Raw genomic sequence first — 17,300 nt, 5'->3', positions numbered from 1 at the left:
TGTTCAAATTAAGTAACAAACTTTATAATATGTGAAGTGTTTGTATTGTATTTCAACTACAATGATAGTGACGAGAAGCCCCAAACAATAAACAAAATGGAAAAATAACACAATAGGTGAAAGCAAAGCGAGAGGGAGAAAGGAAATGTCACTAACCAGACTGAACAGAGGATGGCTATCAAAAGCCACTGGGACAGCTCTCAACATTTAACATGAAAAGGTGCATTTTGAGGGTTGAACTTTTCCTCCTTTACCTCAAAACATCAAACACATACAAAATTGTGTTCTTCACTCACTATTAAAGGCAAACATGGTTATATTTATACCTGCTGGGCAACAAAGTCAGTGAGTTACAGCATTAAACTGCAGGCCAGAGCAGCAGGGTCACACTGCCCATCTACGTTTATTTTTAAATACTGTGAGTTCGACTCGCCAGAAATACTTTACAAAGCGCAGAAAACCACCCTTGACTTTGCAAAAACGAAATGGCAACTTTTGACTTCAACCTAAAGAAACTTCCCCTCTAGAAAGAATGAATGCAAGATTCCATTCAAAGGCAGGCTACATTTAACAACTTCCCCATACTCTCATTCTGGGGATGCAATTACATTATATAAGTGGAGCCAAATAAAAATTTTTCTAAAAACACCTCATGAAATTTCAGTGGGTATTGTTCTGAAAAGTCATGGGACTAGGAACAGTGACTAAGGATTGACATGAAGCCTGCCCATGCAAAGAAGAGGCATGTGGTGTTCACTGGAATATCAGGCCCTGGTCTTCACTATGTTCCTAGGAAGCCAGTCAGCCTTCCAAAAGTAAACCCAGACCCCCATTAATGCGAGTGGTGGAAGTCAACTGCAGCGTCAATCTGCTTACAGTGTTATTCTGAGTTACTCATTATAAATGATTCACATAATAGTCTACAGTAGTCGTAAATGTGGTACTGGAATTGTTTTTCTTCAGAGAAACAAAGTCAGTACAAAACCACGGTTTGTTAAACATGCACTCACCCAACACCAGCCCCAGAAGTGCTCCCTTCCAGAACTCCACTACGCAACATTGAAAAGTAAGGACAGGCAGCAATAACTTGAAATGCGTGTGTTGTTCATTGTATCTTTACACTCAGGTAAGAAGCAACAGCCAGCCCTGCCAAATGCATATTACACCAGACAGCTTTCTCTCAACATTATCAAGGCTGACAAGAACAAGATGCTTCCCTTTCTGTTTCAAAGCATTCTTGTTTTTTCTTTTGGTGGGAGTGAGGGGGGCTAGGGCAGCAGCAGGGGGAGGGATGGGAAAGGCTATCCACACAACTATAGTAGATATATCAAACTGATATATCTACTTAAAACATCAAAGCCCCATTTCTAGGCTGCACAAGAACAACCCATGACCAGATATGAGACCCAAGGAAAGGAACCAAGTGTTAGAAAGCACTGTGAATCCTCTTTAAGCAAGCTGGAATTTTTCAATCAGATTCTCAATTCAAATTGAGCCTTTCAAATAGGGAACAATAACCATGCAATGAAAGCCCAAGCATGCAATCAAAACTGTCCTACAATTTGCCTCATACTGGAGATCACCTCCAGCTCTCTACTTCAGCTCTACCTGCCCTGGCGTCGGTGTGTGCTATGGTCACATCTGGCCATGTGCTTTCAATAAGAGCCAAAAGTCTCTGAAACATAAGTTCTGTCCCACTGACAAACTAACACCTCATGACTGATGACAACATGCATAACCAGAGATGACAGCTGCATAAGACTTACTGCTTTAGTACATGGCAAATCTTTTAAGCAGTTCCCAGAGCCTGGTCTTGATACGACTGCAGGGATTTCATATGTATCTACACTTCTACCTGCTACAATGCCAGAGACTAACAGTCCACCATACATAAAACTAAGTGGTTTCTCCATAAATACCTTTCTTGGAAGACCACAACACCCCTTCAACAAACGAAAGACAACACACAACTATGTAGAGAACTCAAATGTGCCTATTACCTAATACTTAGTTAACACCTTGAAGAGTGCTTATTCACCAATGGCATCCCAAAGACATCCAAGATCATCTTTCTTTCATATTTGAATGAAAACATAAGCGTGATGCATTTCTCCCTCTAACCAGAGCAGTGAGACTGCACAGAAAACCAGTCCCAAGACTGGACCATGCAGAGGAAAGGGCAGTTCCTGCTCTGCAGAACCAGGGAGCTCACCTGTTGTGCTACTGGACGGTCAGTCTGAGCCCTGCCTTCCCTGAGGCAGGAGTACTGCAAGGTAAGCATAAGCACTCCTGATCACTTGCCTGTGCTCACTTATTTAGCTAGGAGAGGTCTACTTTATAGATCTAAATATATCAAATTGCTGAGTCATTCAGGGATGGAGGCTTATGATTGGACTGTAATCAGTTAACCAGCCCAAGAAGGAACCTTACACTTCAGAAAAAAACAGAAGATAAATTGCTCTGCCTTGTAAAGAAGAGCTAGATGTAGCTCATGCTTTCTGTACCCAGGAGCGTGGAAGGGTTCTGTGCATCTATATCTCCTGGCATGACCTGAGCACACCTGCAGTAAGCCTGACACACTTTAACACTGGTAACACAGATGCAGCAGAAAAGACTTCTGTTCTCATGCATGTACAAGTAACATTAATGAGCCCTGGATGTGCTGAAGCATAAGAGCCATCTCCAGAAAACCAGGGAATTCTTCTGGTAGGATTCCCACTTCCACATCACATCATTACCTTCAGGTCCAACACGGTGCACATTCACCTCAAGCACACAGGTGGCCTGGGGCCACTTGGGGAAAACTAGAAAATAAAAAAATTGGGGGATAGAAATAATATACCAAACAATAGTGCTTCCTCTCTATCTGCCTATACAACAAAAACAGCATAAACATAGCAGCAGGGACTGCCACAGCGTAACACCTTTGACCCCTTTGCCTGTTGCCGTAACAGACTCGCAGCCTCCCTTGAAAATCCTGATGTTGTCTTCAAACTGCTTTGTAACTACCTCCTCGGCTTCTTTTCAAGCAGACAGGGTAAAAGCCCTGCTGCTGCTACTGTAGCCTGTGTGCTGGTACCCTCGGAGAGTGGTCAGGTGGGGAGGGTGTGGAGAAGAAAGCAGAAAAAAGCTCCCCATTCTGCACTGATAATTAAAGCTGAAAGACACCTGGTGAAGCTGCCTACCAGCCTGGGCTGTGCTTCTGGACTTCACTGCCAGAGCGAATTGCTTTGAGGCACTCAGTCTTCAACCAAGAATCTTAGTTTTGTTGTATGGCATTTTACTCTACCAGAGCCCAGTCCTTCAGTGACAAGTCTGCCACATTAGCCCAGAGGAAAGACTATTTCTGTCGCACAAAGATTGGTAATCTGATCCAAATTGTTGGCTGCAGGCTCAAGTCCTGATTTTCTGATGAATCAACAAAAGAAGTTATTCAGTTCTTTTGCTCAATCGCTTCAAACAACGGCAATAACTTTTGAATGTTTAAGCTATTTCCTCACTGCTCAAATTTTCCATTTTGCTTGGCCTCCTCCAACAGAAAGTCTGTGGTGCTGCACATAAAGAGAGAACTGCCCTCAGGAGGGAGAGATTAATTGAAGCTGGTGGATAATTTTGCTTTGCCAAGAAGTTTCTCTTTTCTGTTACTTTATGTTTCTCTACCAAATGCACTTGTCTTGGCAGACTGCACTTTTCTTCCTCTTCTGAAAGGATTTCATCTAGACGCAAACGGAACATTGCTTGTTTTAATTTTAGGCTTAGATGAGGAAGCTATTGGAAAAAGTTCGTCGTGGGTCACACTCTGGAAGTTGACCTTGGTCCCAAAAAGGGATACTGAGACTTTTGCTGCTGTTTCTGGAGAGAGGAAAGAAAACAAAAAAACCAACAAGCAAACAAACAAAAAAAAAAAAAGGGCAGCAACAAAAGGGGTTTTTTTTTTTAGACTGAATTATAAACAAACCACTTGTGATCAAACAAAGCCTTATCTGACCCATCCCTCTTGTCCTTGCTTCAAAAAATGACAATAGGATGGATGGATAGAGATGACAAGGTGGCTGACTGGGAGCCTTCCAGGGAACACCTGAAAAGCCTTGTGCATTGTCCTGCCTGATCCTCACTCGGCTGCAGCAGGTCTGCCAGAGGAGAGGCCAACAGGGCAGGGCTGCCCTCGGCTGTGCTGCGGAGCGAGGAGGCTTGTCCCAGAGCAGCCAACTCCAGCAAGGCTTCCAGGGAATGCGCTTCATGGCTCAGGCAGCCCCTGTCACTGGCTTGTGGCAGCGGACTCTCGAAGAGATGGTGGCACTGTGCCCCAGTGGGAGCAGAGCTGGACGCCTGCCTGAGCACAGGCTGGGAACGGCCACACTCCCCCCACAGAGCTGTGTTCCCACCACACAGCCAGGACCCTAGGCTATCTCCCACCCTGCACAAGGCCTGGGTCTGCCACCACAGGACTGCAGCCCAGCTGTAGAGAAGAAATAGCTTGTGCTGCCACTCATGTCTCACAGTGTAAAACTGAGCTCCCAGCTCACAGGCATGATTCGTCTCCAGCCAATTTCCACATTTGGAATGAGAATGAGAACGGAAACAGAAACCATATTTTTCCAAAAAGTGCTTCAGTTAAAATAATACCCTATGACAAACAGGAGAAGGAACAGGCTTCTCCAAGGCCCACTGCCCGAAACCCTCGGTAGGTGAACATGCCCCAGCAATGGCCCCCCACCAGCCTTGGCAGAACCCCTCAGTGTGGCAAAGTGCTCAGAGCAACATGGCTCCTCCCAGCTGCTCCCAGCCTGTGCCACTGCACTGGGCACCAGAGCAAAGCGGGAGGATGGTCCCATTAAGCCTTCCCCAGGAGAGAGGGAAAAGGGCCCACATGGGGCCTAGGCATACAAGGACACTGGGCATGTACACGTGTGTGCGCACACACACAGGGCAGCAGCTGGCACAAGGGATGAAACGGGGCAGGTCACACTGGGCGGATGTGCTGAAACAGTTACACTTGTGACATGGGTGCAAGGCAGGAGGAAAAAGAGTTAAGGGACATGCAAGTGCTCCTCTAAGAGTGGCTGGCCATCAGGAGGAGGGTTAAAACCTGCAACCTTTGGTACTTACCACTTCTTCCTGTTACAAAGGCATGCCCCAGCCTCTGACACACAAGAAAGTAACTGAAACCAAACTTTCACACCACAGCACCTGCCTACCAGACCCGAAGAGCTCAGGTTCTGATTTCCAGAAAGGCTGAATGCTCAGACTGCTGTGGAAACAAAATACAAAGCAGTTATAAAAACCATCAATGAAACAAACATCCAAACAAAACCAAAAGCAACAAATAATTGACCATTATGGCTTTGACCTGGGAGTCTCAGAAATAAGAGAAGGGTGAGAGTACTCAAAATACTGTAAAAACAGTTTTGTCTCTGAAGATACCCCCTTATTTCACAGGGAAATATTCAATGAAATTTGGAGGATGGAAGGCACTACAGGTTCAGGTGAACACACACTGGCTCTAAGTAAGGAATGTGTACATAGCAGCAGTGCATTAGCAGAAGGTATGTTCATTTGTCCATGCCTTTGGGCCCCTTCTTGTAAGGTGATAAACACTCACAGAAGGAAAGTCCATGAGGAAATTGTTTATTTAACAAAGGGTTTGGGTACGGTCTGTAAAGTAAAGCTCAAGTCATGTACTAAATGCTTAACAACACTAATGTATGCAACTTATATATTTCACTTTTTTTAAACAAACATATAAACCTCTATTTATCTGCCCAAATCTCAGATCTCTCTCAGAACATACTACTTTCTCACCTTCATAGCTTTTCCATTACCATGTGCTTGATTTGAAAGCCTCCCAGTAAATATATGGGAACAACAGGAGGGGAGGAAGATAGACAAGGGATTAAGGGGAAAAGAAAAGAAAAGAAAAGAAAAAAAAAAAAAAGAAAAAGAAAAGAATAATAAAAAGGAGAAAGACATACACCAAAGATTCCTCCCAGACCCCAAGAATACATCTTAGCCTTTGAGCATGCCCTGAGCAATCCCAGCGTAAGCCCATGCACTCCAATGCAGAACTTTCCCATTAACAAAGGCAGCAGCTCTCCAGGCAGTAAGCTTCACAGGAAAGGTCACAGCCAGGCCTGGGAACAGTTTAAGAAAACAAAACACCAGCTCTCAACTTAAAATCACTTAGTGCTTTGCCAACTGCACGAATGTGTCTTTCTTGAAACCAGTTCAACACTGAACTTCATGGAAGTATGTCTAAGTACACAAAAATAGCACTGGCCATCTGCAGCCCTGGAGATCTCAACCACATTTGGCCACGCAGCAAGGCACAACTCCCCAGCTCTTCAGCCTTCTGCCTGCAGACACCCAGCACGCTCCAACCCACAATCACTACCAAGGCAGATAATGAAGATAATATTGCAAGGCGTTTGCTTAAAGAGCTAAAGCCTGTCCAGCTGGAAGGGAGCAGCCAATGGATAACACAGAGGAGACAGAACACTGCGCTCCAGCCAGTGAATAACAGAATCGCCTGCAGCTTACACAGTTTTTATGGTGGTTTACATTACAAGGCACTTGTAAAGGGCTTATTCTGTAAATCTGCTTCGTAGCTGAAGAGGGACCCCACATGCAATTTTATACTTCTTTCCAGGTGAAAGACTCTGCCTTTTCATTACATGCTTCTGTATGTTACCAATGCTCTCAAAGATTTTCTTTAATTTTTTAATAACTAGCACTATAATTCATTTTTTTAAACTGTGGTACAAATATGGTGAACAGGAAATCACCCATGCATTATACAAACCACAAACAGATTACTTGGAACAAAAATGCGCAGTCATAACTATAAATAAATACAGAAAACCAAGGCAAACTCCCACACCTGTTCGGCTGACACACGGAACAGCCTCAAGCTGCACCAAGGGCTGCTGACTTGCAGGTAAGGATTGCTCTGTACTGTATATCATGGCAAAAGATACTTTTCTAAAGCAACTACATTTGGTTTAATTTATGGCTGAGGAAACATAACTATGTAAAACACAGTGTAAAACATCACAAAATAGAATTAAAAATCAAATATTACTATTAGTAACAGTAATAATATTACTATGTTACTATTAAAATAGAGCATTAAAGGGAACAATTTCTTTTACTTGAGCCAGATTTTACGTCTTTTAAATACTCAGTTTTAGGACAATAAAACTACTATTCATTAAAATGCTTTATTGACATACTGTCCTGGTTTCAGCTGGGACAGAATTAATTTTCTTCCTAGTAGCTGGTAGAGTGCTGGTGTTTTGGATTTAGGATGAGAATGATGTTGATAAGACCGATGTTTCAGTTGTTGCTGAGTGGTGCTTACCCCAAGTCAAGGGCTTTCCAGCTTCTCATGCTGCCCTGCCAATGAGGAGACTGGGGGGCACAAGAAGCCAGGAGGGGACACATCTGGGACAGCTGACCCCAATCAGCCCCAGGGATATTCCAGACCCCATGGCATCATGCTCAGCATGTGAAGGGGGGGAAGCTGGCCAGGGGCTGGTGCTTGGGAATGGCTGGGCATCAGTCAGCAGGCAGTGAGGAACTGGGTTTCATTTGTATCACTTGTTTTTCTTCGGTTTTATTTCTCTCTCTTGTTATTTTCCCTTTCATTTCTGTTTTATTTTATTTATTAAACTGTTCTTACCTCCACTTCTGTGTTTTTTCACTTTTACCCTTCTGATTCTCTCCCCCATCCCATCAGGACGGAGGGAGTGAGCAGCCGCATGGGGCTCAGCTGCTGGCCGGGGTTAAACCACAACACATACTCCTACTAGAATAATTCCAAATTTGAGAGAAAAGCTTCTTCTAAAAGCTGGTCTGTTTAATCCTTTAATATTAAATTATGAACTGACCATTCCTAATACCCTGGTCCTAACTTTTCCTCTTATGTCCACCACACCCTAATTAAGATAGTATAACTGATGGGAGATAGGGAGGATCTGTGTGTGGGGAGGAAGGAAAAAAAGAGAATATTTGAGTTACGTCTGAAAAATCTACATTTGGGCAAACAGCCCAAAGCATTGCTCAAGTTTCAGTGTGAATACCAGGGTTTGCACAGATACATCATACGCTCTTATCTTTTAATGCTAAAAGGTTGTGGGGTTAGAATAATTTAGACCCTTGTTAGAAAATCAGAAATAAAAAAAATAGAATGAAAAATCTAATTTATCAGGAAAATTAGGCAGTTAAATTTCAAATTTCAAAAGTAGCATAGGGACTTCTGGACAGTAAAAAGAAATTAAACAATTGCTGGTGAGTTTCACAAGACAGAAATAAAATTGTACCCTTGAAGTGTCCTCATGCTGCAACCAAAGGAACTTGCACTGCCCTTCAAAGAACCTGCTATTGTAACAAGAAACAAACAATCTTATCTACAGCTGCTCTTGATACCTGTTGGCTCTCCTCACTTGCTTTGTCCTTCAGAACACCAGAAACTAATCGTACATGCCAAGAAAACATCATGTATGATCTAACTGATCATACCTTTGGTCAGGAAAATCTGTTACAAAATGCTGCCAATGCTAAACACTGTTGCACTATCCGGTGCCACCTTACGTGGTGCGTTCGCCTGCCAAGTCAACAGCAGTAAGTCTTTTACTTAAGCTTTGATTGTGAAGGCTGCAGAAGCACCATGCAGGAGGGTGACACACTAAAAGCGAGGCTGTTGGCGCAGCCAGACTACACCCCAGCAAGTCCCAGCGAAGGTATGGGGTGACAAGGCTCTGGCACTTCCCCATGTCACCTCTACTCACCATATTCACCTGTGCCCCTGCCTCCTGCCAGGGCAGCGCCCTGCATGACTCTGCTTTGGTCTAACCTGAGGACAGAAATGTTCATTTTCCTCATTGCTGGGTCACCGGAAAATGTCCACTTGCAACATTTATTTCTTTTTTTAAAGGTTGAGCAGATGGGTGGGAGAGGAAGGAAGGAGGGGAGTAATAAGAACAGAAGCTCAGGACTCAGATCTGCAGCAGGTTTAGAAACAGATGTTTCATATCCAACGAAATGAGAATTCATTCACAATCGTGAAGAAGTCAAGATTTTCACCACAATACGGCGTACTTCTGAAAGGTGTTGATGGGATTCCTTTCAGCCCAGTTACTGGCAGGAAATGTTTGTAATGCATTGAATTTACAAGCTTGGGAGTTGTTTTTGCAAATATAACGAATGAGAAACACAATTACAATTATTAATTCATAGGGATTTATGACTACTGGCTGTGTTATAAAAAGTCATTCAAACCTTCACACCCCCATCCAAGAATTACAAAACCAACCAAAAGAACACAGCCAGCCAGGGGCAAATACAGTCCCAGCAAAGAGATGTCACAGCTTTATTTCATGCTTTTTGTTAAAATGACATTGTAAAGGTTAGATAATATAGCCAATTTATTCCAAATTGAGCAAGTCAGCTGCTCTCTTCAGTAGAGAGACAAGGAAGAATGCACAATCCAGTGCAAAGCAAAGGGCTGCAAGCGGATGGATGCAGTGACGGCCGGGGTGCTGCCACCCTGCCAGGTGTCACAGGGTCCCTGTCTGCTAGATCAATCAAGGGGCTGTGGTCCCTGCACAGGCATTAGTGATGCTAAGTGGGGACACTGGCAGAAGGGGTGACTGTGTAGGGCTTGGGGATGCGATGCACACAGGAGGAAAAAAGCAGACAGTACACAAAGGCAGATAGTTCACAAGCCCCAAGAGCACCATCAGGACTGGTGCAGGATGTTAAGAAAGCCCTAAAGGACAGCATTCCAAATTGGAAGAGCTCTGAGTTCAGTTTTTTGTTTGATTCACCCCGCATTCAAAAAGTCAGGAGTTTGTAAAAAAAATAGCTTAGCATGAAAAAAATACCTCCCTCTATCACCGAAAGCAACATCCTCACTAGAATAATCCTGAATTTGCCTTTTTGGATCAAAAATACTGTTAAGATGTAAAGAGTCGTTCACACTTCTGTTCTTCCACTCAACTAACTGTAGCTGCAGACAGGACATACCCATACTGCCACCAAGGCTTGCCAGAAGACACTGTTACTCATGGGGACGCAGCAGCAGCGACCTTCATAGGACACATGGCCTTTCTCAGCTACTCTCACAGGGGACGCTATTCTCACCAGGACACTGAGGAGCAGCCTGAGTAGAAACATGGCTCACTCAGCCCTCTGTCCTCTCACATCAGACGTGAGTAGTCCTGAAAGCAAGGGCTGGAAGGCACAGCAGCAAGCAACCGAGACCCTCCAGAAGTTACTGCCACACTTACTGATCCCCTTTTAATCTGAGCCACACCAGAGCAAGCGTGCACTGAGTGCACATACAATGCTATCTCACAGTTACTCGCTTACTACCTCCTGTGACAGGAATGCTATTTTATTTTTTCTGTCATCCTAATTCAACTATTCATCCTAAATTCTATGCATCTATGACAAACAAGAATTACCACCCAATATGCCATTTTGAAGGGCTGAAATAGTACGCTGTATTTTGCATACTTTTATTCTCTTAAGTATTAAAATCCAGACATTGCCTTATCACAGATGTTATAATAAGAACAGAAAAATGAAAAAATTTTAGTCTCTTGGCAAACTCGCAGGTCAAATGTACCAACATATCTCCACAGTCACTGCAAAAAATGCATTCCAAAGGAGACCAGCAATTACAACCATGGCTCCAGAACATTTCTGCCCCACACCAACCCCAGATCAGCTGCCAGGTCAGTGCCTTAGTGGAGATGCAGAAAAGGATTAGACCAGTCCTGAGCACACACAGCTGGGAACCAGCCAGGGACAGAGGACTTTGCCTAGGACAGCCCCTGCCTGGCCCTGCCAGCTCTGACCCCTCAGCAGCCCACTGAGCACCTTCAGGGAGCAACCTTACAGTTTGCAGGCCCTGCTTTTATCTCCCTCTGCTGGTCCAGCTCCTAATGAACGAGAGAGCCTGCCTGCCCCTTCAAGCCCCAAGAAGCCCCACTGCATCCTGCCCTGTTGGTTTCCAGCTGGTGTCCAGCCATACACTCTGCTCAGCTCGAGACAGCGGAGAGGCAGCTTGCTCCACAGTGGCCAGGGACACGCATCCAAACTGGGGGCTGCTTACCAACCGGATTATACCAGCACCGCTGGGACTGCAAGTTCAGACCACTACCAATATTTCAACCACATTAGACACACTCTTAAAAAAAAAAACAACAAAAAAACAAAAAAAAAACCACCACAAAATCTAAAAAAAAAAAAAAAAAAATTCTTCTTTCAGCACCACTCAACACAACTCACAATTGCTGTGGTTTGTGTAGCACACTTCCTCTTTCTCTACATTTCTTCTAACATCAGAGATAACCTTTGGCGTGATCTTCCCTGAGAAACTCCAGCTTGCAGTTCAGAAAAGATTTCTGGGGACAATGACCGCTGTCAACGATTCCTGACCCAGTAATGGCATTGTGTATTTATTTATCAAGCAGCTGCATTAACTTCCATAAATAGCTAAAATGTGCACTGAGTCCTAGAGAACCTTTGTTACAGTCAGGGTAAGAAAAAAAGAATCTTGTAAATATTATTATGTTCAGTAAAGCAGCTGTGAACTTTGGAATTTGACAGCCAAGTTACGGAAGTGAAGAAGTGCCTTAATGATATTTGAAGGGTAACAAATGATAGCATAGGAGTTTGAATACAGAAGAACTAAGCATTTTTAATGGCTTATGCAACTTCTCTTTTGTGTATTTTGCTAAGACAACATTATTTGCAAACTGAGAAAGTTCAAAACTTTGATATATTTTACTAAATCAATCTTGTTCATTTGGTGAATCAAGTTTACTGGATTTGCACAACTACTTGATATTATCTATTATTATATTATATATATTATTATATTAGAATAAATATATCTTACACTGGACTGAGCATTTGACCATGAAATGATGCTCAGGTATGGAAGGCTGTTCTCACATACAAATCACAAATTGCTGGGTGCTAATACACACCCTCCAACACACTCCAGCAAACAGCAGCAGTTACACAGAAGCTAAACAACAGCAATGTTTTAAGAATTGGAGAAAACATAAAAAGAATCCTTAAGGTTAGTCATCACCCCAAATAGCATTTGGACAAAAAGGTTCTAAACTGACCCACTGATTAACATCAAATAAGGAGTATTCTCAGTTTCCAGATGAACCCCAACGTGGAACAAGGGGTAAGTATCTGTGCTCATTTCAATCTGCATATCACCTGGTGGAGCCCCTGCAAGTTCTTACGAGAGAAGAGGATGTTCTTGTTACGGAGGTTTAAGGGCAGCTTGAACAGGAATGCAATCAGAGGAAGCATGAAAGGACAGCTCCTCTGTGAAGTGGAAGCACGCCTTCTACCACCTACACACAACCCATCTCTGTGATGACAAGCCAGCAGGTCACGACCCTGCTAGACTGATTCTTTACCAGAGCACAGGAGTTAGACCTCATGGTATCACATCGCCATGGCTCCTACAGGATCCACACCAGGACCCACAACTGATGGAAGGAACAGGCTAGCGAGGCGACAGTGTTTGCTTCCAATGATTAATTATTCAGAGCATTATGGACAAGGCCTTTCAGAAAGAGCTGAGCATGTGACTATGTGACAAAAAGATCAGATAAAATTGATCCTGAACACAAACGATGTGATGCACGGCAGGGGGGATACAAAAGCCTCTGCTTTATCCATACAGTGATGAACATGGTAGGCTGAACATGGTCACGTTGAACATGACTGCTCTGTGACTCAATCCTTAATCAATTTTGATGTCTGCCTGCAGTATAAATCTTCAGACAGTCTAAATAGGCATGGCACTGAGGGAACCCCACAGTGCTGCAGAATTACACTGTACTATGTTATGATACACAACTCTAACAACTGTATTTTCCTGTCTCTCACGTAGGTCTCCCAGCACAAGCAGCAGACCTGTGCCTAAGAATGGAAGGCACTCTAAACCCTTAACAAAGAGCACTACAACAGTCAAATCAAGAAAGGTAAGGACATGCCATTGATACTGAAAGATTTACAGAGTCTAGCTTGGACTTTGCCCTCCTTCTCAGCCACAGCTAGTTGATAAATCTGCTGGTATCAAATGTCTAGGGTGTCTTCCATGCTGCATAGACACAATACAATTTACAAAGTTTTAATGTCCACACTTCTAATCACGCACTTCTGAAATATTCTTTTGTTGTACAATGCCTCAGCACAAGAAATACTTCATGAACCTCCTAAGCCATTTAATATCTGCTACTAGGTCCAAGCATAGAAAGACCCACTTCCAGGTACTCCACTTCAGGAAACCCTACAGAGCAGGAACAAGTTCTAAACACATCATATGCAGAGAGAAGGTCCTGCCTAGACAGCGTGACAGGAGGAAGAGAACACGTACGCAGCAGACAGCACTGGGAAGAGAAGGGGTTTTAAATATATATTGTTACCATCTCAAATAAAATTGCCATTTGCTATTGGTGCTTTTCCAGGAGGTTTTAGCAATATCACTCAAAACCTTACCTATTATTACTTCCCAATTCTAAAGCACCTATTCGTATAGTAGCTATAACACCTGCTCTCCACACCATCTTTTTCCTTTAAAAACCCAACCAAACAAAAACAAATGCCTTGATGACATAAAGATGGGATGGCAGGTCCTCATGTAGGAGAACTATGAGGAAAAGATTAACCGCAGGCCTTGAGTATGATCACAGGTAGTGCCTGCTCCACATATCCATGCAAGTTTCAGAACAGCACCTAAGATAGGCAGCCTTTACAGTGTCTGAAAAAGAGATACAGAAAACCGTATACCAAGAAACAATTTTACCTATTTGAAAGAAAATTTCTGTTTCTAGTTATTGCAAGATTGCATTCAGGTTCCAATCTGCTACACAGAGGCATCAGCTATGGACTCTGAATTGTGGCAATAAGGAAATTCTTTATTTTCTAAAAGACGAGGTGGTTGGGGGTTTTTTCCCAGCTCTGTAGCTCTTATTTCCAGTTGCCTAGATTTTCATTTGCCAGATACAGCAGCGTTATATCTATATCTGTTCAGTCTTCCCTACAGAGGGTAATCCACCTCCATAAACATTCTGTCAAAGAAAAGCAGACAGCAGATGTGATTTCTTGTTGGAGATCCTCTAAAATTTAAATCTGAATGGCTTTAGAGGACAGCTCTGGCTTGTATGTTATGCTAACACACAGGCACGCTCCTGTGTGTCATGCTACTAAAAGCTTAAAGCAAACTGTGTTAGCTGCACATACAGGTTTCTTTGAAGTCAACATTAGAAAATAATAGCATACACTACATACTACCACACTTGACGAACAGAAACGTGTTTTTATGCCTGAATACAAAACAGAACACTTGTACAAGGAATATTCATATCCCTCACATGCTTCCTGGTAAACCACTGCTAAAAATACATACCGACTCTTAAGGGTTAATGAGACATATTTAGAGTCTCATTCTAAAGACTGACTGTGGCTCAGTCCCCTCCTAGTTCACAACGCATAGGCTTACACACACAGGAAAGGGGCAGCACAGGGCTTGAAGACAGGGGATTAAAGTCAAACAGAGAAGCAACTGGATTCTCTGTTCAGAACAGCAGCATCAAGAAGTGAGATGGCACCACTTGGAAAATACAAACTATGTATGCATCCCTGCTGGAAATGATACACTGTGGAAATGTGGTCATTTCTGAGGAGTATGCCAAGTTTATTTTGAAGTGAGAGTAGAAATGATATACTAATTAATGGAAAGCATAGCACCACTTTTTCTTACAGAGATAATCTTTCTCTGCTTCTAGGAACAAAGATACCGTAAGATGTTCAATACCAGCACAAACTCCTCGGGAAACAACTGCAGTCACAGCACAGTAATAACCAAGACAGTCATTCCCCTGGTCTACTGTTTAATTTTCATAGTAGGACTCTCGCTGAACAGTGTGGCAGCATGGGTCTTTCTCTATGTTTCTAGCAAAAAGAGTTTTATTGTCTATCTCAAAAACATTGTTGTTGCCGACCTCCTAATGAGCTTGACATTTCCTTTCAAAATTCTTGCTGATTCAGAAATTGCACCTCCACAGCTCAACATGTTTGTGTGCAGATACTCTGCTGTTGTTTTTTATACAAACATGTATATTGGGATAACATTTTTTGGCCTCATTGGTTTCGACAGATACTACAAAATTGTAAAGCCTTTATTCACCTCTTTTGTTCACACAGTTAACTACAGTAAGATGGTCTCTATAATCATATGGTTATTGTTAATGTTTATATCATTTCCAAATATGATTTTAACTAATGAAATCACTAAAGAAAATTATTCCAGAAAATGTATAGGTCTTAAAAGTGAGCTTGGCAGACAGTGGCACAAAGCGTCAAGTTATATTTGCACAGCAATTTTCTGGATTGTTTTTCTTCTTCTAATCATTTTTTACACTTCTATATCAAAAAAAATATATAGCTCTTATAAAAAATTCAGAAGGAACTCAGATGTGACCAAGAGAAAAACCAGCCGTAATATATTCAGTATCATGTTTGTATTTGTCATTTGCTTTGTACCCTATCACCTCTGCAGAATACCATATACTTTAAGTCAAACTAGTTCACAATTCAACTGCCAGTCAAAAAAAAATCTGTTCTATGCAAAGGAATTTACTCTTGTACTGTCTGCTGCAAATGTGTGCCTTGATCCCATTATTTATTTTTATCTCTGCCTACCCTTTAAAGAAAAGCTGTATCAAAAACTGCATCTCAAGCTAAAAACTTCAAGTGACGTTGAAATTTCTAAATGCAAAAGATCAAATACACTTCGGGAAAGTATAAACATCGTGTAGGTTCAGGTCATTAAAATAATACATGTTTAAGAAGGTTATTCAAGAATGCAAATGTCTCAAAGAAACTGAACAGATAAGAACTAGCAATAAAAAGAAACAAGGTTTCAGAATAAAATGCTAACTGGTTTTTCTCTGTATAAAAACATTACTGCACATTGCAAATATATTCACTACATGCTACTCCAGCTGATGCTATGACTGCATTATGGTGTGATATGACCTATCTGGATCTCAAAGAAAAAGAGAGGAGTAACTGAACCACATTCCGGAGCTCCAGGCCACAGTTCACTGGAAGGATTCTCCGACAGACACAGTAACCAAACTGCTTTGCGGTTGTTTCTCAAGAAGTCAGGTACAACACACATGACGATTAGCAAACCAGCCTGAAGGGCCCAGGAACAGCTGATCGCTCCATCTCACCTGGCACAGACCCATTGGAAGGAGCATCCTTCCAAGGGGGTTCAGCATAAGACTCTCTGCACCAGCCTGTAGAAGAGGATTGAGACCCTGAGGGGAATCACTCTCCATAAAGCAAACAGTTGAAGGCAATGTGCAGTTTACAGAAGGGCTCTATTCCAACAACTGGGGGGAAAAGGTGGGGAAAAGAAAAGAGATAAGAAAGAAAAGAAAAAGAGAAAAGAAAGAAAAGAGAGAAAAGAGAGGGAAAAAAGAGAGAAAAGAGAGGGAAAAAAGAGAGAAAAGAGAGGGAAAAAAGAGAGAAAAGAGGGAAAAAAGAGAGAAAAGAGAGAAAAAAAGAGAGAAAAGAGAGGAAAAAAAGAGAGAAAAGAGAGGAAAAAAGAGAGAAAAGAGAGGAAAGAAAGAGAGGAAAGAAAGAGAGGAAAGAAAGAGAGGAAAGAAAGAGAGGAAAGAGAGGGAGGAAAGAGAGGGAGGAAAGAGAGGGAGGAAAGAGAGGGAGGAAAGAGAGGGAGGAAAGAGAGGGAGGAAAGAGAGGGAGGAAAGAGAGGGAGGAAAGAGAGGGAGGAAAGAGAGGGAGGAAAGAGAGGGAGGAAAGAGAGGGAGGAAAGAGAGGGAGGAAAGAGAGGGAGGAAAGAGAGGGAGGAAAGAGAGGGAGGAAAGAGAGGGAGGAAAGAGAGGGAGGAAAGAGAGGGAGGAAAGAGAGGGAGGAAAGAGAGGGAGGAAAGAGAGAAGTAAAAAAAATACACATCAAATCCTCAAAGATCTGCACAAAGCCTGAAAAGCCCTTGGCAAAATTAGAGAGAGATATATATATGTTTATATGTAGGGTTTTTTAAGGGAAGCTTTCTATAAAATTAAAAATTAAACATGACTATTTGTCACCCTTGGGCACTAAACGTCAGAGCATTTCTATAAAATGTGATGCTGAATATGAGCAAGTGTTTAAAAAGAAGACTTCTATAAACTAAATAGCACAGTTACACTGTACCATATTCCTCAGGACTTTTCTGAAATAACATGGCATACACC

The 17,300-nt window shown here is 42.5% G+C and overlaps 2 protein-coding genes across 6 annotated transcripts in view; one reads left to right on the top strand and one right to left on the bottom strand.

The window, feature by feature from the left end:
- Nucleotides 1-17,300, bottom strand: part of MED12L (mediator complex subunit 12L) — a 152,601-nt gene that overhangs the window by 87,074 nt on the left and 48,227 nt on the right. The gene's annotated exons all lie outside the window — the stretch shown is intronic.
- P2RY14 (purinergic receptor P2Y14) lies at nucleotides 6,886-16,437 on the top strand. The gene is made up of 3 exons (XM_030495056.1): nucleotides 6,886-6,934; nucleotides 12,926-13,016; nucleotides 14,823-16,437. Exon 3 carries the CDS (start codon nucleotides 14,841-14,843, stop codon nucleotides 15,852-15,854), a length of 1,014 nt encoding a protein of 337 aa, XP_030350916.1. The 5' UTR covers nucleotides 6,886-6,934; nucleotides 12,926-13,016; nucleotides 14,823-14,840; the 3' UTR covers nucleotides 15,855-16,437.

The sequence above is a fragment of the Strigops habroptila genome, chromosome 8 (genome assembly GCF_004027225.2).
Source record: "Strigops habroptila isolate Jane chromosome 8, bStrHab1.2.pri, whole genome shotgun sequence".
NCBI lineage: Eukaryota > Metazoa > Chordata > Aves > Psittaciformes > Psittacidae > Strigops > Strigops habroptila.
Note: the sequence above shows the minus strand (reverse complement) of the source record. Positions and strands in the feature narration are given on the sequence as shown.

Excerpts from the sequence above, each read along its gene's own strand:
- P2RY14 (XM_030495056.1), top strand. The coding sequence starts at position 14,841 with ATGTTCAATACCAGCACAAACTCCTCGGGAAACAACTGCAGTCACAGC.